This window comes from Pseudochaenichthys georgianus, chromosome 7, assembly GCF_902827115.2.
Source record: "Pseudochaenichthys georgianus chromosome 7, fPseGeo1.2, whole genome shotgun sequence".
NCBI lineage: Eukaryota > Metazoa > Chordata > Actinopteri > Perciformes > Channichthyidae > Pseudochaenichthys > Pseudochaenichthys georgianus.
In genome coordinates, this window is record NC_047509.1 from 36,610,938 (window position 1) to 36,633,065 (window position 22,128).

General features: G+C 42.3%; 1 protein-coding gene across 2 annotated transcripts in view; it reads right to left on the bottom strand.

Moving 5' to 3' along the window:
* Positions 1-10,306: 10,306 nt before the first annotated feature.
* The window catches only part of klhdc8b (kelch domain containing 8B), a 334,510-nt gene continuing 322,688 nt past the window's right edge, over positions 10,307-22,128 (bottom strand). For both annotated transcript variants that reach the window (XM_034086708.2, XM_034086709.2), the window contains one exon: positions 10,307-13,061. In XM_034086708.2, the coding sequence (XP_033942599.1) occupies positions 12,865-13,061 (197 nt within the window). In that variant the 3' untranslated portion in view covers positions 10,307-12,864. The remainder of the gene's footprint in view (positions 13,062-22,128) is intronic.

Below are 22,128 nucleotides of genomic sequence, written 5' to 3' on the forward strand. Positions count from 1 at the left end.
TTCTCAAGAGAAAATGGTCCTGTTAATAAACTTGGGCTTTCATTTATCTGTAGTGTTGTTAGAATGGAAAGTATGTATAATTGTCCTTATCAAACTGGAAACAAAGTTAAAGGGCAATCATAAACACCCCTGTACACACACACACACACACGCACGCACGCACGCACGCACGCACACACACACACACACGCACACACACACAATGGGGGGCACACACACACACACACACACACACACACACACACACACACACACACACACACACACACACACACACACACACACACACACATTGCTGCATGGGGACACGGGGGCACACACACACCTTGGTACATGGGACACATACACACACACACACCACACACACACACACACACACACACACACACACACACACACACACACACACACACACACACACACCACACACACACACACACACACACACACACACACACACACACAGCTGATGCCAATGCCATAAGGGTGCTAAATTAGTCTTAATTTGATTTGTTTCCCTCTTTTTTTTTCTCTCATTTTATCCTAACTTTTTGTAATTGACATCAGGTGTACCTGTACATCAGGTGTACCTGTACATCAGGTGTACCTGTACCTCATACAGCTTAATGTCAGGTGCAATTGAAATTGGCTGGATGTGTTTCGCTTAACAAGTGAGGTAATGATTAATCATGTCATTTGGACATAAAAGGAAAAGCATACTTTGTACAGACTATGAACCGACTGCAGTGACACACTTTGATCACATGACACTGATCGCCACCAAACTCTTTTGTAACTGTATTGTGATGATTGAGAGATTCCTAGTGGTAGAAAATTAGATATTGTGCATTTAAAGACTAAGTTTAATTTTTAACTAGTGGATTGTTTCGTCTTTTGTTTTTGTTCTGTAGGTTAATTCTAAATTGTGTTTGGTGCAACAACATCCACAGGTGCACTGGCAAATTAAAACACTTTTTCAGGTCTGTGAACAATTGTCAAACACTGTATCTAAGTACAATTACTCTGCTTCAGTGTTTCTATTTCTTCTATTTTATTTGTATACATTTTTACTTCTCACAATACTCTAGAGCGGATAAGAGAATTGACACAAATATTAAATAAACCAGGGAAAAATAATCTGTGATCAAGGATTATTAACTTGTATTGAAGGGGCTCACTAGTTGGTTCAAAAGCCCAAATAAGGCCAACTTTCTTGAAAACGGAAAGCAGCACTGGTGCAACAACAACAACAACAACAACAACACCACCACAACTTCCTAGCAGCACATCCTCTAACACTGGACACTAAACCCAACTCCTCACACAGAAACACAGCCACACACTGCAGGCCCTGATTTAAAAAATGTGGAACACCAGGGAGACAATCAGTGAAACAGGGAGATAGTGTGAGAGTGTAACAGTACATCATATTTTCCTTATTGTCAATTTCAGCTGGCAATTATGTTTGATTATTACTTTGTAGATGGAGGTTTACATAAAACAATAACTGACCATTCTGTAAAACATGAGGCCAACATAACAGAGAAATCCAGCCTGAAACCTCCACCAGCTAAGTTAATAATACATTCTAGTAACGCCATATCAAATGAGAAACCATCTTGAATAAGCCACTGCAATTATAATAATAATAATACTCAAATTGTAATTATGTTGGAAACTGAGTGCAGTAAAATATAATAAAATACGGCAACATACTATATTCAAATGTGAGAGTTATGCTGATTAAAAAAAGAGGCAGCATGGAGCAGAAATGTGCAACATGTACAGGATTTACAATTAAAAAAAGAAATGGTTGGCATGATGTGATGTGTATTAGTGTGATGCATTTTCCTGTTGGACAATGTCAAGATTTACATTATGGGGTCTTTTGTTTGGCTTTTAAAAAAGGGAGGCAAGTTCCCGCAGTGCGACTGTGTAAAAACATTTAAGTGCCAACAACATAGCACACGTGCGCACACACACACACACACACACAGCTGTGGCACCACTAGGTGGCAGAAGCAGACAGCTGCCGGAATTGTATCTACTGAGCAGAAGATGCAGTGTAGATGTAAAGCTCCTTCTTTTGAAGAAAAGGGGAAACATTTGAAAGGTAAAAAGTACTCTATACTTTATTCCTGCACTGTTCAATTTGGTTTGACTAGGTACCCAAGAACACATGGCATTGTTGGGAGGTTTGCTTTACTTGTGTCCCCGTGAGTATAAAGCAATTTTGTATTTCACAATAATATTAGTATGAAGATGCTTTGAATCAAGAGGGGGAAAAAGACTGCTGAAGTTAGATTATAGTGAACAATAAACTCCCTTAAGAAATGTTTAAACGGATCAGCTGTTTACTCTCGCAAGGATCCTGGAAGGGGCCTGGGAGTATGCTTATCCGGTCTACATGTGTTTTGTAGACTTGGAGAAGGCGTATGACCGGGTTCCCAGGGAGTTACTGTGGGAGGTGCTGCGGGAGTATGGGGTGAGGGGGTCTCTACTCAGGGCCATCCAATCTCTGTACTCCCAAAGCGAGAGCTGTGTCCGGGTCCTCGGCAGGAAGTCGGACCCATTTCCGGTGAGGGTTGGCCTCCGCCAGGGCTGCGCTTTGTCACCAATCCTGTTTGTAATATACATGGATCGGATTTCGAGGCGTAGTCGTGGGGGAGGGGGTCTGCAGTTCGGTGGACTAAGGATTGCACCACTGCTTTTTGCAGATGATGTGGTTCTAATGGCTTCATCGGTCTGCGACCTTCAGCACTCACTGGATCGGTTCGCAACCGAGTGTGAAGCGGCTGGGATGAGGATCAGCACCTCCAAATCTGAGGCCATGGTTCTCAGCAGGAAACCGATGGACTGTCCACTCCAAGTAGGGAATGAGTCCTTACCCCAAGTGAAGGAGTTCAAATATCTCGGGTCTTGTTCTCGAGTGAGGGAACAATGGAGCGTGAGATGGGCCGGAGAATCGGAGCAGCGGGAGCGGTACTGCAGTCGCTTTACCGCACCGTTGTGACGAAATGGGAGCTGAGCCAGAAGGCAAAGCTCTCTGTCTACCGGGCCATTCTCGTTCCTGCCCTCACCTATGGTCATGAAGGATGGGTCATGACCGAAAGAACGAGATCGCGGATACAAGCGGCCGAGATGGGTTTTCTCCGCAGGGTGGCTGGTGTCTCCCTTAGGGATAAGGTGAGAAGTTCGGTCATCAGGGAGGGACTCGGAGTTGAGCCGCTCCTCCTTCGCGTCGAAAGGAGCCAGTTGAGGTGGTTCTGGCACCTAGTTAGGATGCCACCTGGGCGCCTCCCTAGGGAGGTGTTCCAGGCACGTCCAGCTGGGAAGAGACCAAGGGGTAGACCTAGGACCAGGCGGAGGGATTATATCTCTTCGCTGGCCTGGGAGCGCCTTGGGATCCCCCAGTCAGAGCTGGTTGATGTCGCCAGGGAAAAGAAAGTTTGGGGCTCTCTGCTGGAACTGCTACCCCCGTGACCCGACCACGGATAAGCGGGAGAAGATGGATGGATGGACCAAGGTGCAAGAGAAGTGCCCTTCTAATTTGTCCCTCTCTATATGAGCACTCCATCCATGCGCTACGTTTGAAGTGGGTTTTGATGTCAGCTTCATCTATTATTGATCAGGTGACATTTTGACGATGACAGTCACAGATACACCTCTTTAGAGACATGCATGAATATAGACGCTAGCATGCTCTTTCCTCTCATTATCTCTGGTCTTTTATTCTCCACTTCTTACCACGAGAAGATGCTGGAATAAAAAATGAGTACGCAGTACATATGGAATCAGACAGCATGTCAAAATAGTTTATTGTAGAACAGGATTTACAGTCGAGGCACTACCTCACATTTAGTATAGGCACTGAACTACTGCACTGGAGTCACAGCCACGACTCGGTCTGAAAGCCAAAGCCTGCCAGTCACGTTGACGTTAGCTACAGCTACATGTCAAATGTCATCATGATGATTTAACCCATGGCCAAGTCAAGAATATAAATTATTACAGAAATGCTAAATGAAGTGATCTGTGTGTGGGTCACAGGATCTATACGCACACATCTGAGTAAATGAAGGTTAAGTCTCTTTTCTTTGGTTGAAACAGGGCATTATTAATGTAGTTGATTAGCAGTTGTGGATGAAACAAATTATATTTAGTCTTGTTTTTTAACAAAGTCGTTTTTAGTATTTTTATTTATATTTTAAAGAACTTTCAATTGTTAGTTTTTTTTAATTGTACTAGTCGTAGAGATGTGTGCAGATAGAAATAGATGGCACATGGCATGGTGCTCAACCTCCATAAAAATACATTTGAAAATCTAGTTCCATTAGATTGGTGTAAGAGAGAAGGCAGGCGACTCAACGGTAGATATGTCCAACACTCAATGAAACAACATTGATAAATAGTACCAGAGTTAAGAGGAAAACCTTTAGATTTTTGGGCTGAACCGTCAGAATGTATGTATGGTTATAGTTATGTTAAGCCAAACGAAATGAGTTACTAATTTAATACCCCAACCATCTGGTATCAAGATCAAAATCAATGTCACCCAGATATTGCGTGACAAACAACGGGTGCATGCTGTCTCTGACAAAAATGCTTATGTTGGAAACCCCTTTTCTTTAGCTCTTTTTGAATGTTCCCATCAGACTGGGGAGCATTATTCAGCTTAAATACAGGTTGCGGAGGACTTGGACTAAAGTTACTGAATGACAAAAAAAAAACTAGCAAATCACTGTCCAGAGGAAAATTCTGTAATTGTCTGACTTGTGTCCTCTTTAATGGTCAATTATAATAAGGCTATGTAATGAAGGAGGTTGGTTATAATTGTTGGCCTAGTTCTGTTACTAGTTCATTATCAGCATCATAAACTGGCTCTTATTGAAACTATAACCCAACATTTACCCTTTTTCTAAAATGTTGAACACCAACTGATATACTTGGTGTGTGACTGACAGGCTTTGATGAGGGGAGGCAGCCTTTCTCTGTGAACATTACATCATCCAAACACATCCTAAAACTCATTCAGCCTTGCCCTGGACCTTCTAATACATGTCAATACATTTCCTGCACTGCAGTGTCACATTGATCAATTACAACAACAACCATGGCAAATATTATAAGGATTACTTTTATTATTATAATGACAATTATAATAAATAAGTAATGCCGGCATATTACCTCTTGTTTCACTCTCTTTTTGTTTGTGGGTGGAAATACAAGGAAACAGTCCTCCTCCTGTAAAAAGGAGAAGACTCATCTCGTATTTCTTAGAAGCATTATTGAAAATTAGGTTGTAATGACTTTGTGCATTTTTGGCGCAGAATAAGTACTTCACATTACCAAGATTGTGGCTAACATTTCTGTTAGTCTACAAAGTTTCCTCTGCTTTCAGTCTTTATGCTAAAAATAAAAAAAGTCTTGAAAAAAGTGTCTTGTTATCACATAACATCATGTTTCAGAGGTAGTGGTAATGTGTAATACATTTTTGTTTCTGTATGTTTGATTTATTGTAATGCATGTGTCAGCAATGTAGTATTGCATCTCGATAAAGTTGAATATCCTTCGGTTAACAAACTTTCAAATGGAAATTATATTTCTTAATCCCAAACCACAGCAGCATGATGACACCATCATCATTCATTGGGGGAGTCTCACTTTAAATGTTAGTTTTACCAATATTCAAAACCACTCAAACTGATGTAATTGGCAGTTTGTAAAACTGTTTCTGTTATATATATACTATAGCTATATATCTTTTTTTATATAAATGTTTTCAGCACTGTTCAACTGGGGTCATACTGGGTTATTGTCACTTTGGGTGAACTCAGTGCTGGATGAGCTTCATTTGCTTTATCTGCATAGTTTGAAATGGCAGAAGTGACTGTGTGGGAGAGTCTGTTAGACCAAAAGCATGTGTTTCCAGAACCTGTGTCACGCAATATAACCAAAACAAGAATATATATAACTTTTTCCACACACCTCCCCACACACGCCATCTGAACGAGTTGAGTCCAACCTTCTTTCTTATCACCTTCACTACATTTTATTACTAAACCTTCCAAATCACATTTAGCAAAAACAGAGCACATGGCATTACTGATCTGGTTTCAAAGTAAGTAAAGTAAACACTGATCCACGGAGACCACAACGCTTTTTACCACCATTGTTCTACCATGTCAATCACAGCACAGGGAGAGGGGTTCTGTGTGTGTTTCCCAAAATGTCTGTACACACTCGTTTCACTTTTGAATTAAAAGGACAACCAGTATTTAAAGCTGGAGGTCCTCAAAAGTAACATATTTGAACAATCTTGATTCAATTACAGAATTAGAGCAGAGAATAATACAGAATACAAAATATCATCAATCTGTTTTGAAATGTGCCGTATTCTATTTTGCTGAGGACTATTTGGGTGTTAAAGTATAATCATCCCTAGGCATTTCTACGGTGGTCGACAGGTACAAACGCGCTAAAGCCCAGGATGGAGAAACGATGCAAATATAAAAACACAAATATATCAAAACACATGCAAATGAAGAAACATCTTCTCCCATTAGAGGAAAATTGTGCAGCATTTGTAGTTATGGCACATTTGTATTTTTATATTTGTAAATGATCTAGGGCCTTTTATTGCGCTTACACCTGTTGGCCACCTTACATTTCTACTTCAGAACAATTAGATAGCGGTACTACATGTACATCATCTCCAGTGTTACACAAACGGCATGTATGCATGTCTTCTGAGCAATATGGTTAAAGAAAAAAAGTATTTATCTGTGTAATTCTCAAATAGAATATAACTAGTAACAAACACTTTGGGGAACCCAGTTCAAATGTGGTCAACACCACAACATGTGTTGTCACCTCACAATCTCAATCCACAACACAAGAGTAAAATGAATGTAATAACATGAACAATTGACACAAAAAACACAAATATATTTAATCCTGGTTAATTAATGAATAATAAAAAAGGGGATGTTTGATATTTTTTTCCATCTGCAGATCCAAAAAATAGAAACAAGAACATATACGCTAATGTTAGAGGAACACAATTATGCTACCTGCGGGTGTTGACACCGTTCCCCGTTGCCCAGGAAACGGTGTTAAATTGGCCCGCACAAAGAAAAAAACTGGAGAGGCTTTTCATTGTCGAATAGGATACAGTTCTGCGTTGGATTCATAAAACTGGAAACAGTGTGAAGTCAGCATCTTCCGCCCCCATCTTTGCACTGTATGGAATGCACCTCCGCCTTTGTTTCAGAACCTGAGCCTTTGGGCCTTTTTATTTGTGTGAATTAAGGCACAGAGCAAGCCATGCACAGTGTGCCTACACTACAATAGGGCACTGAATGTATCTTGGAAATAAGGGTGTACTGTAATCTGGAAATATTTGAAAAGTAAATGATACACAAGGCAACTATTCGAAGCAATGCAAGTCATGTCTGTAAGCTCCAGATAATACAAATGTGCCTGAGAATGAGTCTTGTGATTTTGTTGATTACAAATCTGTGAAACAATTTTAGGGCACTTATAACTTTCTAATTTGCCCTGTGCCTCAGGTTCTGCAGATTTGTCTGTATGAAAAAGCACCCTCAAACCTGTGCTAATCAGAACCATAGTAATGCTCTGGTCGTGGAAAGTAAGCAGGGTGACCAGTTGTCAACAAAGCCAGATGTGGGACAAAGAATATGTTGGTGTGGACAATGTGGGAGAAGTTACAGCGAAGCTAAGAGATTTCAACACAACCCTACCATTTTTATATTTGTATTGAAACTATCAACTTATAAATATTAATAACAACGCTTTGCTATGGATGGATTTCTTTGCACAAACTATGCAAGTAATTTTTCCAACAAACAATCGTCCACATTATTTGTTTGCACCTTTGAGTCTGAAAGTGATAGCCTACTCCCACAGTCAGCTAACCTTTAGGATAGAATTGCTGCACAGTGTGGTACATGTTCATTATTTATTTTCAGTTTATGAGCCTGGCATTTGTTGTGGTCGTCCCTTCAAATTGTATTGACCGCAATGCAAATATTCTAAGGATAGAGGGTGTCGTTTTTCTCATACTGATATTCTGAACAATCTGTGCTGTTGTATTAGCTGTAAAGTGTCTCTGCTGTAGGGTATTTGTATTATATGTACAGCACTTTGACTCGACCAAAAATCGTTTATAAATGTGCTATATAAATAAAACTTGATTTGATTTGAATGCACGAAAAAGAAAAACAAATCTGGCAAATCTCTCAGAAAGCTCTCCGGGAATCGCCCTCCACTGGATACACCCATTCAGTAAGTACACATTTGCCAGACTATGTGAAATGATTGACATCTGATGCAGCTAATGGGGATAGCCCCTTCTTGCTTTCTACACAGCCATTGGATAAAAGCCTTAGATGTAGTATTAGAAGTAATAGAGTATTAAAAAGGGCAACTGTCAATCAAACAAAGGACATCTCCTAATTTTGCGGGACCAATTATAAAAATGCTGTGTACGACACCTGGTCACCCTACATGTAAGAGAGCATGTCCTTATGCCTGTGCATCATTTGCCACTGGCTCAAGGTACAGCCTGTACTGAAGAATCTTCTCTTCTGTTCCCAAACGTTCTATCTGAATTTGAAGAGAGATGTCACTCCAAATGAGTAAAACAGCACATGTCACATTAGTACCCAGAACATCTGATTCATGAGAAATGTTCTCTATTGAAAGAGAACTTGAACATTTATGAAGCATCTTCTTTGGAAAACAATCTGACAGGGTCAGAGAGGGGACAGTGAAAACAGACACCCACAGAGAGAGCTCACTCTGGCACTGGTCCAGAACTCCTCGGGGACTGCAGTGTGGCATGTCAACTGTTTAGAAGAGCCAGAGAAACAGAAGGACTGGGAAGGAGACATTTCGCATCCTCCAGACAGCTCACACAATAATAGATGGTGAGTGTGGCTGGGTGACACGAATGTGCACCCACGCACACGCACGAAGACATACGGTCACAATCACACAAATACAATGTAGACACAGAAGCACAGCTGCACACATGAAATGATTATATGTCAGATGTTGTGTTTTCAGCTTAGAGCAACGGGCAATACAAATCAACTAACATGGTTTTGATCAAAAGAGATCAAAATAGCACTTAACAAATGTTTTCACCAAACCCTGCAGTCCTCCTCAGCTCTACAGAGCACATGTGAGTCTTACAGCATTCACTCTCTCTCTCGTGTTGTTTCATATACAGACACAGTGAGCATTCAGCAGCTAAAAAGCAAGATATTCCCCTCAGGATTGAGTGGAAATCAAAGAGTTAAAGGAGATAGTACCTTACATTCTTCAGGGGAACAGAAACACTACTGCAAAAGAAAGTTGTCCGGCTCTGTATTGTTTGTGAAAAAGGAACTATAAGCTAACAACCTTGTTGCTTCAACTCTGCCTTGTTAATTTTCTCTTTTTAATATTCAAAAATATAATAAATTCCTCTGTGGCTCCATTAAGGCAACACAAACATCCCGTAAAAACAAAGCCAAATCCTCCAATGTATATGCAAATGAATTGCATGAGACCCATCCAGGACAACAAATACAATGACCCTCTCACACATACAGTACTCTAGCAAAGTTGCAGCTAATTCCACTCGGCTCATGGTTGGAAGGGGGCCACAGCTCCCAACCAGCTGTTTACAGACACAATTATCTTTGTGTTCTCCAAGCTTTTATGAGTGTTGCCAAAAGGAACCATGGGAGAAGGTGACAGCAGTCTTGCACTCAAGCTTGCCGGTATGTGCCTGGCATATGTGAGTGGATTCTACCTCACACACTAAATACAAACAATGCCGCACCAGAAATAACCAACTGTCAACTGGCATCTCATCTGAGCTCCGGCAGCTCCAGCACTCTCCACAGTATTACATGTCTGACTCCTGTAACAAGTTCTGCCAGAGTGCGCACCACAGACATATTTGTGTGTGAGAAACTATGTGTATTTTTTTTTTTAAACCTTCAACTGTTTTTCCTCCATATGTCCCTTCTGGGGATTCATGGAATCTCACGCATCTGTGACATTCATTCAGTCATTTGAAATGGTTTGGATTAAGCCAACGAATGTCATCTTTAAATTATGGACCCTGCAATTTTGCTGCAGGACTGTACTGTACCGGAGCGTGTGTGTGTGTGTGTGTGTGTGTGTGTGTGTGTGTGTGTGTGTGTGTGTGTGTGTGTGTGTGTGTGTGTGTGTGTGTGTGTGTGTGTGTGTGTGTGTGTGTGTGTGTGTGTGTGTGTGTGTGTGTGTTAGAGTGGCAACATAGACCATTGTCCAGTCCTATCTCTCTATCCAATGCGGTTTTCGTTTTGTTTTATCTTTCTTATTATAAATGTAACTATCATAACTCATGTTGAAGCACACCCTACCTTTAATCACTAGGTCATCAAATAAATTGGCAAATAAATATATACATGACAAAAATAATTTCTAGTCAGCAATAAGGAGTAAAAGGGCAATGAAGCTGGTAAACCCATTGCCCAATGATACAACTATTAACAAAAACAACCAAGTGCTTCAAACACTTTGGTTGAAATGGAACCTTTACTAAGTCTTAGGGCCATTTATTTCAAGTTTTACATATTCAAGAAAAATATTTGATTGAAAGCCTGTGATTCTTGGACTAAACGCTAAGCCTAACCCTAACGTTCCGAATGGAGGAACTGAACAGAGTCTCTTCAAGTGAAATTGGATAATGCTACTTGTAGGGCAGCATGAGAAAGACAAACAGAGGCTGCTTGCCACAAGGTAACACAGTCCACTGGGTAATTCCTTTGTTTCCCGCCCCACCGCGTCTGCTGTCCACAACTCACTGAATCGTTCAGAAAGAATACTGCACTGCAGCTCCCGCCATCATCTTTCATCTCTAACTGTTGTACAGAGATCCTCGCCTCAGCCCAAACAAACAGAATTCCTCACAAAAGTCTGTCTTTTGGGTATCAGTTGCTCACTCACTGTTGGACTGAGGCTCCGAAAGGTTTGTAGCAGCTGTAGTCAACTTTGATTCACAGCAGTTACAGTGGATTCCAATGTCAACCCAGTTATGGCACATCATGTGTTAACACAACCAAAGAGACTTCTCCAAGCAGTCCCACAACATACTTATTTGCCATTCATTTGTAGGTTAAAGAAGCATATTGCTGCCATGTCAGAAAAAATAAAACTGACCTGGATCATGTTTAACCCCAACCCTAACAAGACGATTATCACGATATAACTACATATTTTCAAGACATTACAACAAAGTTATCGCATCAACAATAAATAGTTCTTGTTGTAAAAAAATGTACTTTTCTGCAATATCATGATCACTAATTTAGCTATAACATGATACATTTTCCTACATTTCCATAACATGAATGTCGAAACCGTGTCCTGAAAAGGGATTAGTCTAGAAGTGGCTACTTTCAAAAATCTGATTAGATTATTCTTGAGAGATGGCACTATACTGCTGTTCTTTGACAGAACGATTTTTTAAATACATGGGACTGTACAGAATAAGTTTCTTTGGGTATGTGTCCATGTCTTTCTTAATCACAGGTCGCATCCTGAGAAAGATTCAAACCTTTCAGAATCATTTTAACCTAAATGTGTTGACTATCCTAGAAACTATCAACATTGGTTAGGCAAATATGCGGGAACTATGATCATGATGGCCAACACAACAGTAGGGTCAGACCAAAACAGTTCTATACTCCCGGGAACCCTAACCCAAAATCACAAAAATCCATGACATGAGACTTTTGACCTTTTTTTAAATATCCTGCTTGCTAAAACCTAGACTGACACATTGCTTCAAAAATGTTGCCAAGGTATCATCAGCTCTTCAAAATGATTTCGCATTGTGTGGCTGATATCAAGTTGAGTAAAATAATCTATCGTACCACTATCCATCATAAAACTTAGGGGGAATATAAGATGTCTGGATGTTGAGGCTATTATTTATCTGTGTGGATGCTTCAGTGCGGCAGGTTTAACTTTGCATTCCCTTCACATGCAGCTGCATCCTTGTGCTACAGTGTGAAGGACAGTTTGAGCCTTGATGATGGATTGGGATTGATTACTAATGTTGTAGCAGAGGTGGACAGATGGGGTGCAGAGCCAGATGCTGACAATATCAACCACAGTCAGCTTAACTGCAAACTTGAAAAGAAACGCAAAGACTGTAGTCAAAGTCTGCCAACGCATCACTGGTTCTCAAAAACGGCGATCTGAACGCATCTAGGGGCCGCTGTTGTTGCAAGCAGTGCCAACTTCCACACATATAAAACACTGCAACAAAAAGAAAATACGTTTACTTTCGCAGAACACCACCTTCTAAAATGCAAATGTTGTGTCTGAAGTCATAGAAAAGTGTCCGATCTGGCTGTCGCAGCAGCAGGTGAGCAAATACATACAGCTATGGCCCTATCTTCCTTAAATATCCAGAAAAGTACCCTGCTTTAATTCTGAAAAATCCTTAACAGTTCAAAGGCGTGTTGTTTCTCCATACACCATATGTGTGTGTCAGTTTTTTCTTTTTCTTTTTGTTCTTCCTCTGCTTTTAGCCAATGTAGAAAAGCTGTCACTTTTCTGTCCCTGGCAGTTATAGCAGCCGGCCTGAACGTCCTTCATCTTGAATTCATCGTCCAGCACAATCTGTCTCAAAATGCTTGTTAAATATCAAAAACTAGCCTCCCAGTCTACGAGAGGAATCCATCAGTTTGACATAAGGGTAAACATGTATCTTAGCCCGATGTTTTGGATCCAATTCATATGTTTCCGTTGCACACACATGAATACAAATGATGTTTTCCTGCGTGTGTTAGCATGTCACACTGTTTCCGGTAAGCAGAGGGCTTCCACTGCATTACTGGGTCCCTGGGAGACTCCGCCGATGACGAACATCATGCTGGGTGTCTGCAGGAGGGCGGAGGAGCAGCGTGCAGTCGGCATTGGCGCCACATACTCCCAGCGCCGCTTCACAGGGTTGTAGCTCTCCACTGTGCCCAGCGGTGACGGCTCATTACCTGCAAAACGGAGAGCAACTTGTGAGCATGACGGCAATTATCTTCTAAATTAAGCATTAGCCTTCTGTTGGAGAACCATTGGAAACAATTAAACAATTAGTCAAGGCTTGAATACTACTGTTTGAACTTAAAGGGGACCTATCATGCAAAATTGACTTTTTGATGTATTTTATACATAAATATGTGTCCCCGGGCATAAAATAAAACCCTTTTCCTCCGTACCCAAATCTGTAAAACGGGGGGTACAACGGAGCTGATCCAGATTTGCGTGCGATATGACGTAATATCGGAAATGTGGACCCACGGCACTATCAGAAAGTTGCTATCAGAAACACTGTTTTGGACGTAATATGGTCGGTGTTTACATTAGCATTGCTAACACTCAGAGCTAACCTGTAGTGGAGAGCATGTGTGTGAAGCAAGCCCCCAGGAAGTGCGCCGGACTCAGATGAAAATATTTGTGGTGGCCAAACGGCGGTACTACACTTCCGTTTGGTTGACAGGCCCGGAAACACTTTTTCCCATTGACCTACATGGGGAAAGAGTGGTCTGTAAATCGTTGGATACATTTTTTTAAACTAAATAAACTACCCAGTAATACCCAGTACGAACACTTCGAACGAAATATTCGTTCCTCAAGTTGTACAAATGTGCTAATAACGTTATTCTGAGAGTTATTTCCCTCGGCATTATGAACGCCGCCCGGCACGTTCATGTTACGTGTTCAGCACTACATGAGTTTTACCTTTACCCATTGATGCACAATAAGAACGAACCCATATCGCCTTACTGCCAGCCCACGGAGCTGTAATAATGGATATATTGCACATGTTTGCTGTAATTCATCATTTGTAAAATATTATACTACATGGGCTGTATGATGTACATCTTGTATTAAATAAAGTTAATATTACCGACGTAGATTAACGTCCCTGTAGCTTCTTATTGCACTTGCAATATACCATTAAAGGAGTTTGCTATTACTATAATACCACGCAGGGTTACTTTTGAGTTACTTTCACCAAAATAACCGCAAAAGAATGACTAGGTATTTTAAATGCTAAAATGTAGTTTAGTGCAGCTCATTATACATCCAGTGAAGGGCAATGTGGTATAGCATAACAACTGTGTAGGCCATTAAGGCTACGAACAACTTGTATTACACGGCTTAGTTGAATACTCGATTCTGATTGTAAATTCTTAACTTGTGACACGTTGTTAATACAGTACAGACCACTGTCAAGGACTATAATGAAGGTTGCTAAGGAGGATCAAGAAAGAGAAAGGAAAAGAGGTTAAAAGACGGAGCGCTGGATGTCAGATAAATCACCAGAAGAAGGCAGAGAGGAAGTGAACACTAACAGGACACGGAATGGGCTCTGTAGTGTGTTCAGTATATGGCCATGTAGAGGCCCGGTTCCAGAACAAAATGACTCGGGGTGCCTCTGAGATCACAGGGGGAGCAGCAGTAGTAGGTTTACATGAGCAATAGTGGCCGGCAACAGCAATGAAAACTAGCATTGATGGTCCCCAATTAACAGATTATGGCCTTTGTTATGTTTTGAAACCAAGCAAGTGAGAACATTTCAAGTGAGTTAAAAGTGCAATCCTGAAATATTTCATATAGTCCAAAGTGGACTGTGGCAACGAAAAGCACAAAAGCGTCAAAGCTGTACTGATAAAACAAATGAGAACATATTGTAAATCAAGGCACATATTATTTAAACCAGCTCATGGTTTGAAATGGCAAACATTGAAAAGCAAAAGTATTATTAAAACCATGTACTAAACATCACCTTGGTCCCATCATATACTCTGGGAAGAGAATATTTACTGTGCTTGAAAACTGGTATCACATCATCATGTGAGGTTGACTTTGTGACCTGGAGAACATTTCAGCTGCAACATTAGCTTGTTGATAAGCTTGGGATATGAGATCTTTTTATAGCCGTTCGTGGTGAAGACATCTGTGCTATTGTATGCATTATTTGTGACCCAACATTTCTACAGGCATGGCAGAATATGGCACTATTTTCACATGAATATTCTAGCCATTGTCTATTTGTATACCACGAGCTGCAAAATGACCGCCTAACCCCACTGTACAGGCGGGTACTTGTTTAGATATACCTGGGCAGGCTCTGTTTTGCCGTGGCATCCTGGCACCTGCGGGCCGCAGAGGGGCGGCGTAGTTTCGGGCGACGAAGACTGCTGCTCCGGGGCTGGTGAGTCAGGCGGGAGTAGTGTCCACAACGGAAGGTAACGTGATGTCCCCATCTGACCTGTTGCTGCAGTCTGCAGTAGATGCAGTGTTGCTGGCGTTTAGTGACGGTTGCTTTAACCATTTTCGTATAAATGATTATCCACAGATGTGTGTCACTGCTGTGGAAGCACTTTGGAAATGATGCACGCGCAGCGCAGCAGGTCACGCGCACCTGACACAATTTGTTGTTTGTATTTTTCACTCTGTTCTCTTTTTTTAATGGTTGCATAACATTCAACTGCCCCGAAGATCCCAACGCGAAGCCTGAAGCCTAAACACCAGGTTTACTAATCTACCCGCACAATTTGTCTCTGGTGTCGGAATGTCTCGCTATGTTAGTACATTCTTAAAAAACAAAACACCATTTAATTTCGGGTTAAAATGTGTTGTAACTGCGTTGCTGAGCATTGTAACGGGTAATATATTACCCACATTTCATTAGTAATGCGTTACATTACTTCGTTACAGCAAAAAGTAATATATTACTGTAACTCCGTTACTTTTGTAACGCGTTACACCCAACACTGCTTATCAGGCATGCTGGGTAAACTGTGACGTTTCACTCTCTCAAAAGTTGGGCCATTTTGTCATCATGCACCAATGAGCAGCTCTCATAGGAATGAATGAGGCCCCGCCTTCCACACTGTCTCCAGTTCTTATTATACATCCATGGTGTGAAGAAGCAGGAAATAAAAAGGAACTCAGCTTGTGGTATAACCGGCAAGAGAGAAAGCCTTTGAGCTCCATACTGTTTCAGAGATAATCCTTGATAATCCATGATATGGCGTTTCATCACGGCAGCATTTAGTTTAGACAGTAGCTGCGGTGTCCCGCATGAGCTCAGCCCCCTCCTTTCTTATTTTGTATCAATGTTTTATTTTATTAAAGTTTTATACCCAAAATCAGCACTTTTGAAACAGGAAGTGTAATAGAGGGATATGAGGCATGGCTAGAATGGGTGATGGGTTTGGTATTTTGTGCAAAACACTTCATAGACATGTTTTTTATATATTTCTATATCAAATCAAATCAAGTTTTATTTATATAGCACATTTATAAACGATTTTTGGTCAAGCCAAAGTGCTGTACATATAATAAAAATAGCCTACAGACACTTTACAACAAATACAACAGCACAGATTGTTCAGAATATCAGAAAGAGAAAAACTACACCCTCTATCCTTAGACCCTCACATCGTACAAGGAAAAACTTCCAGAGAAAACCCACAGTTTAAGGGGAAAAAATGGGAGAAACCTCAGGGAGAGCAACAGAGGAGGGATCCCTCTCTCAGGACGGACAGACGTGCAATAGATGCCGTGTGTAAATCGAAGAGATAATACATTTTACAGCATATAGGAAATGCATGTGTCTGTAATAAGAAGATGAATCCACGAGGATGTCAGCTTATATATCTGAGACCTATGCTATTGCCTAAAAATAGCATGATAGGTGCACTTTAAGTGAGCTAATTTGAGTCACATTTTTAGACCTGAATGAACTTTAACATGGGAATTTAGCTTATTGAAATTGAATTAAGCTTATAATGTTAAAGTATTTGGAATTAATACTTATCTGTATATTTGTGAAAACTAAACAAATAATATACTGGTAACAACTTTTTATAAATTGCAGAAGTGTACTGAGACTACATCATTATACATAATTTAAGCAAAAATCATTCACAGCTATGATTTTAATGACTGTAATAGTAATTGGTTATTCAGTTGCCTTATACAATTCAGATGGTTATTATTTGCATCCATTGGGGACACACATACTAAATGTGAGGCTTATTGAAATAAGCTTCAAATTATAGGGTACAGTATGTTGAATTTATATCTGTATATTTCTAAAAAAGGATTATAAATAGTATACCCGGATTTTTTCTAAATGCACAAGTGTACTGAGACAAAATCATTACACAAAATTACAAAATAATTAACTGCTATGATTTTAATGAGGTAAGGTGCCTCTCTGAAGAACCAGCACCTTACCGTGGTAGAGAGGTTTGTGTGCCCTGATGAACCTGGGGGCTGTGTTGTCTGGAACCTTGTGTTCCTGGTAGGGTCTCCCATGGCAAATTGGTCTCAGGCAAGGGACCAGACTAAGATTGGTTCAAAAGACCTCATGAAAGAACAACAAAGAAGTGAGGATACCCGGACCGGAGGAAGCCAGGGGTCCCCTTCTGGAGCCAGGCCCAGAAGGAGGACCACTCCGGCGAGCGTCTGGTGGCCGGGCTTGCAACGGAGCCCGGCCGGGCCCAGTCCGAAAAGGCAACGTGGGCAACACCTCCGCTTCTCCGTCCCGCGGGCCCACCACCTACGGGAAACAACGATGGAGTCGGGTGCGCTGCCAGAAGGGTGGCAGTGAAAGCGGAGGGTCTCGACGGACCAGACCCGGGCGACAGAAGATGGCTTTAGGGACGTGGAACGTCATCTCTCTGGGGGGGAAGGAGCCGGAGCTTGTGCGGGAGGTGGAGCGGTATCAGTTGGATCTGGTTGGGCTCACCTCTACGCACAGCGTCGGCTCTGGAACCTTACTTCTGGATAGGGGTTGGACTCTATTCTTCTCCGGAGTTGCTCAAGGTGTGAGGCGCCGGACGGGTGTGGGGATACTCACAAGTCCCCGGTTAGGTGCTTCGTTGTTGGAGTTTACTCCAGTGGACGAGAGGGTCGCCTCCCTACGCCTGCGGGTTATGGGGGGGAAAACTCTGACTGTTGTGTGTGATTATGCACCAAACAGCAGTTCAGAGTTTACGGCCTTCTTGGAGACCCTGGAAAGATTCCTGTATGGGGCTCCTGAAGGGGACTCTTTAATCTTGCTGGGAGACTTCAACGCACATGTGGGCAATGATGGAGACGCTTGGAGGGGCGTGATTGGGAGGAACGGCCCCCCTGATCTGATACGGGGTGGTGGTTTGTTACTGGACTTCTGTGCTAGTCATGGATTGGCCATAACAAACACCATGTTCGAACATAAGGATGCTCATAAGTGTACGTGGTACCAGAGCACCCTAGGCAGAAGGTCCATGATCGATTTCGTTATCGTATCATCGGACCTGAGGCCGTATGTTTTGGACACTCGGGTAAAGAGAGGGGCGGAGTTGTCAACTGATCACCATTTGGTGGTGAGTTGGGTCGAGTGGCGGGGAAGCCTCTGGATAGACCTGGTAAGCCCAAACGTGTAGTTCGGGTGAACTGGGAACGTCTGGAGGAGGCCCAAGTTCAGGAGGCCTTCAACTCACACCTCCGGCGGAGCTTTTTGGGCATTCCTGTGGAGGTTGGGGACATTGAACCAGAGTGGTCGGTGTTCAAAGCCTCTATTGCCGAAGCCGCGGCGGGGAGCTGTGGTCTCAAGGTCCTAGGTGCCTCAAGGGGCGGTAACCCTCGAACCTCCTGGTGGACACCGGTGGTCAGGGAAGCCGTCCGACTGAAGAAGGAGGCCTTCAGGGATTTGTTATCTCGGGGGACTCCCGAGGCAGTTGCAAGGTACCGACAGGCCCGAAGGGCAGCAGCCTCATCCGTGGCCGAGGCAAAGCAGCGGGTGTGGGAGAAGTTCGGAGAAAACATGGAGAAGGACTTTCGGGCGGCACCAAAGTTGTTCTGGAAAACTGTCCGACACCTCAGGAGGGGGAAGCAGGGAACCATCCAAGCTGTGTACAGTAAGGATGGGACGTTGTTGACCTCAACTGATGGAGTGTTAGGGCGTTGGAAGGAACACTTTGAGGAATTCCTGAACCCGACAACTCCGCCCTCTATGTTAGAGGCAGAGCTGGAGTATGACGGGGGATCAACACCAATCTCCCGGGGGGAGGTCACTGAGGTCGTCAAACAACTCCACAGTGGCAAAGCCCCAGGGGTGGATGAGATCCTCCCAGAAATGCTGAAGGCTCTGGGTGTTGAGGGACTGTCATGGTTGACACGTCTCATCAACGTTGCGTGGAAGTCGGAAACAGTACCGAAGGAGTGGCAGACCGGGGTGGTGGTTCCCCTTTTTAAAAAGGGGGATCAGAGGGTGTGTGCCAATTACAGAGGCATCACACTACTCAGCCTCCCCGGGAACGTTTACTCCAAGGTACTCGAAAGGAGGGGCAGGCCGATTGTCGAACCTCAGATTGAGGAGGAACAATGCGGATCTCGGGGTCTTGTTCTCGAGTGAGGGAACAATGGAGCGTGAGATGGGCCGGAGAATCGGAGCAGCGGGAGCGGTACTGCAGTCGCTTTACCGCACCGTTGTGACGAAAAGTGAGCTGAGCCAGAAGGCAAAGCTCTCTGTCTACCAGGCCATTTTCGTTCCTACCCTCACCTACGGTCATGAAGGATGGGTCATGACCGAAAGAACGAGATCGCGGATACAAGCGGCCGAGATGGGTTTTCTCCGCAGGGTGGCTGGCGTCTCCCTTAGGGATAAGGTGAGATGTTCGGTCATCAGGGAGGGACTCGGAGTTGAGCCGCTCCTCCTTCGCGTCGAAAGGAGCCAGTTGAGGTGGTTCGGGCACCTAGTTAGGATGCCACCTGGGCGCCTCCCTAGGGAGGTGTTCCAGGCACGTCCAGCTGGGAAGAGACCAAGGAGTAGACCTAGGACCAGGTGGAGGGATTATATCTCTTCGCTGGCCTGGGAGTGCCTTGGGATCCCCCAGTCAGAGCTGGTTGATATCGCCAGGGAAAAGAAAGTTTGGGGCTCTCTGCTGGAACTGCTACCCCCGCGACCCGACCACGGATACGCGGGAGAAGATGGATGGATGGATTTTAATGACTTTGAAAAAATATATAAAAGTAATTGGTTATTCAGTTGTCTATTAAGATTCAGATGGTCATTATTCGCTTCCATTGGGGACACACACGCATTAAAATTCGACATTTTGAGATCATTAATGTATACTCATGACACCTCATCAACAACTTGTCTTCCTAACAAGCTAATATAAATACATAGATACAGTAATTCAAGATAATACCTCTCTGGAATGGTGATAGAGAATCCCCACAACTCCATCACCCCCGATAAAAAATAGTCTGAGTATCAATACAATATTAAGCCTAATCACAAAAGAGCTTTTGTCTGCAGCTCGAAGGAATGAAAAATACAGTCTTATCTTTTTGCTTTACCTGTTAAGCCCTGAGCCTGTTTTTCAGGTCTCAGGCTCGAAAATGACATTCCCAGAACAAATTACCATAACTTCACTTCTAAAAGGGGTAAATGAATAATCTTTTTTCTCAAAGCAATGATAAACCTGTGAGTTGGATGTAGAGAAGTCAGAATCAATACATAATGTTTTTATTTTAAAGTAAATCCAGATTGAATATAGTAAAAAAATGTAAATGATAGTGTCCGTCTAAAAACAAAACATTAGTTATAGTGAAAACCACCCTTGAATGATGGGATAGTAGACTAAAAGCTTTAGGAATCCAAACTATAACATATAATAAGTACCCTGTATCAAGATTGATTCAAAACAAGTGACATTTGACCTTTTTAGAGAGATTTAGAAAAAGAAAACCCCACCTTTGGGGTCATTTGGGTGGATTTGGTTGTATGAGCCGTTTCTCTGGAACCCATTGGTCGATTTTGGTGATTGACATCTCTTTTGAACCGTTAGAGCCAATATAATCGAAGGAGAGGTTCCACATACACACAGGGTGACGTGCACGCAGTCAAAAGCTATATTACGCTCTCTGAAAACTGAAACTAGTAAATATGAAGATGGATTATCAGTAATCATTTAAAAGTGACACAGACACATTGGATTAACCTTCAGCAGCATTGTTATTGTTTTGATGCCATTGAACACAACGTTTGATCAGAAACAGCAAAAGGTAAGACAAATTGGCCGTGTTTGCTCCGTAAAACTCTGTGTTGTGATGTCTGTGTTTGCTTCCCCTGTCGCGAGTTCTGATCGCTCAGTGATGATACCTCTAGCATCTGTGGAATCTCAGTTTGCTAATCGATATCTTGCTTGTGCAGATCCGATGTAATAAGGGTATTTATTAGGGCTGTCAAACGATTACAAATTGTAATCAGATTAATCACAGTTTACAAATTAATTATTTAATTATTATCTTTATGTATAATTTTGTTGTGGGAATGGAAAGATAAATGAAAGAAGGCGGGTATATCCATTTAACATACAGTATGTATGTATGTATGTATGTATGTTTATTATAACCAATCCATCAATACAGCATGGAATTGTGGACAAAATCGTATCCAACGATAACAAAATATTCGAAGTCTTGGGTCCGAGAGTCTAAATCTCATCAAATGGTGGTCCGTCGCTCAAATGCAGAACAAATAATGGACCTTGATATGAAAAGGGTTGAAAACCACTGCTCTAAACAAAATAGGATGGTGTTGTTAAGAACATTCTTTCTTTAACACACTTACTGGCCAATTTAGCCAATAGCCATTTCTCTTATTTGAATGAAACCTCTTTTCTTTTTTTTGTATATCAAAACCAAAAGAACATGGCCAACACAACATGGCCTACACAATTACATGTGGCCCTCTTCTCTATTCATCCTTTAGCCAGTTGCTGAGGCAAACCAACTTGTCCACATTTTTTGAGAGTAAAGCTGACCGCTTATTTTGCACAATGTGACCAGCAACTGAGAAGAGTCTTTCACATGGAACTGTGGATGCAGGAGTGGCTAGATATTTGCGAGCCAGTGGGGCCAGCTTGTCATGGGCTCCTGCATGAGATGACCACCACTGCAAGGGACAGTCCTCCATACTAGTGGTGGGCTCTGCTCTGTACCTGTGTATGGCTCTGTCAGGCTGTACCTCTTCCTCAGATTCTGAATCTG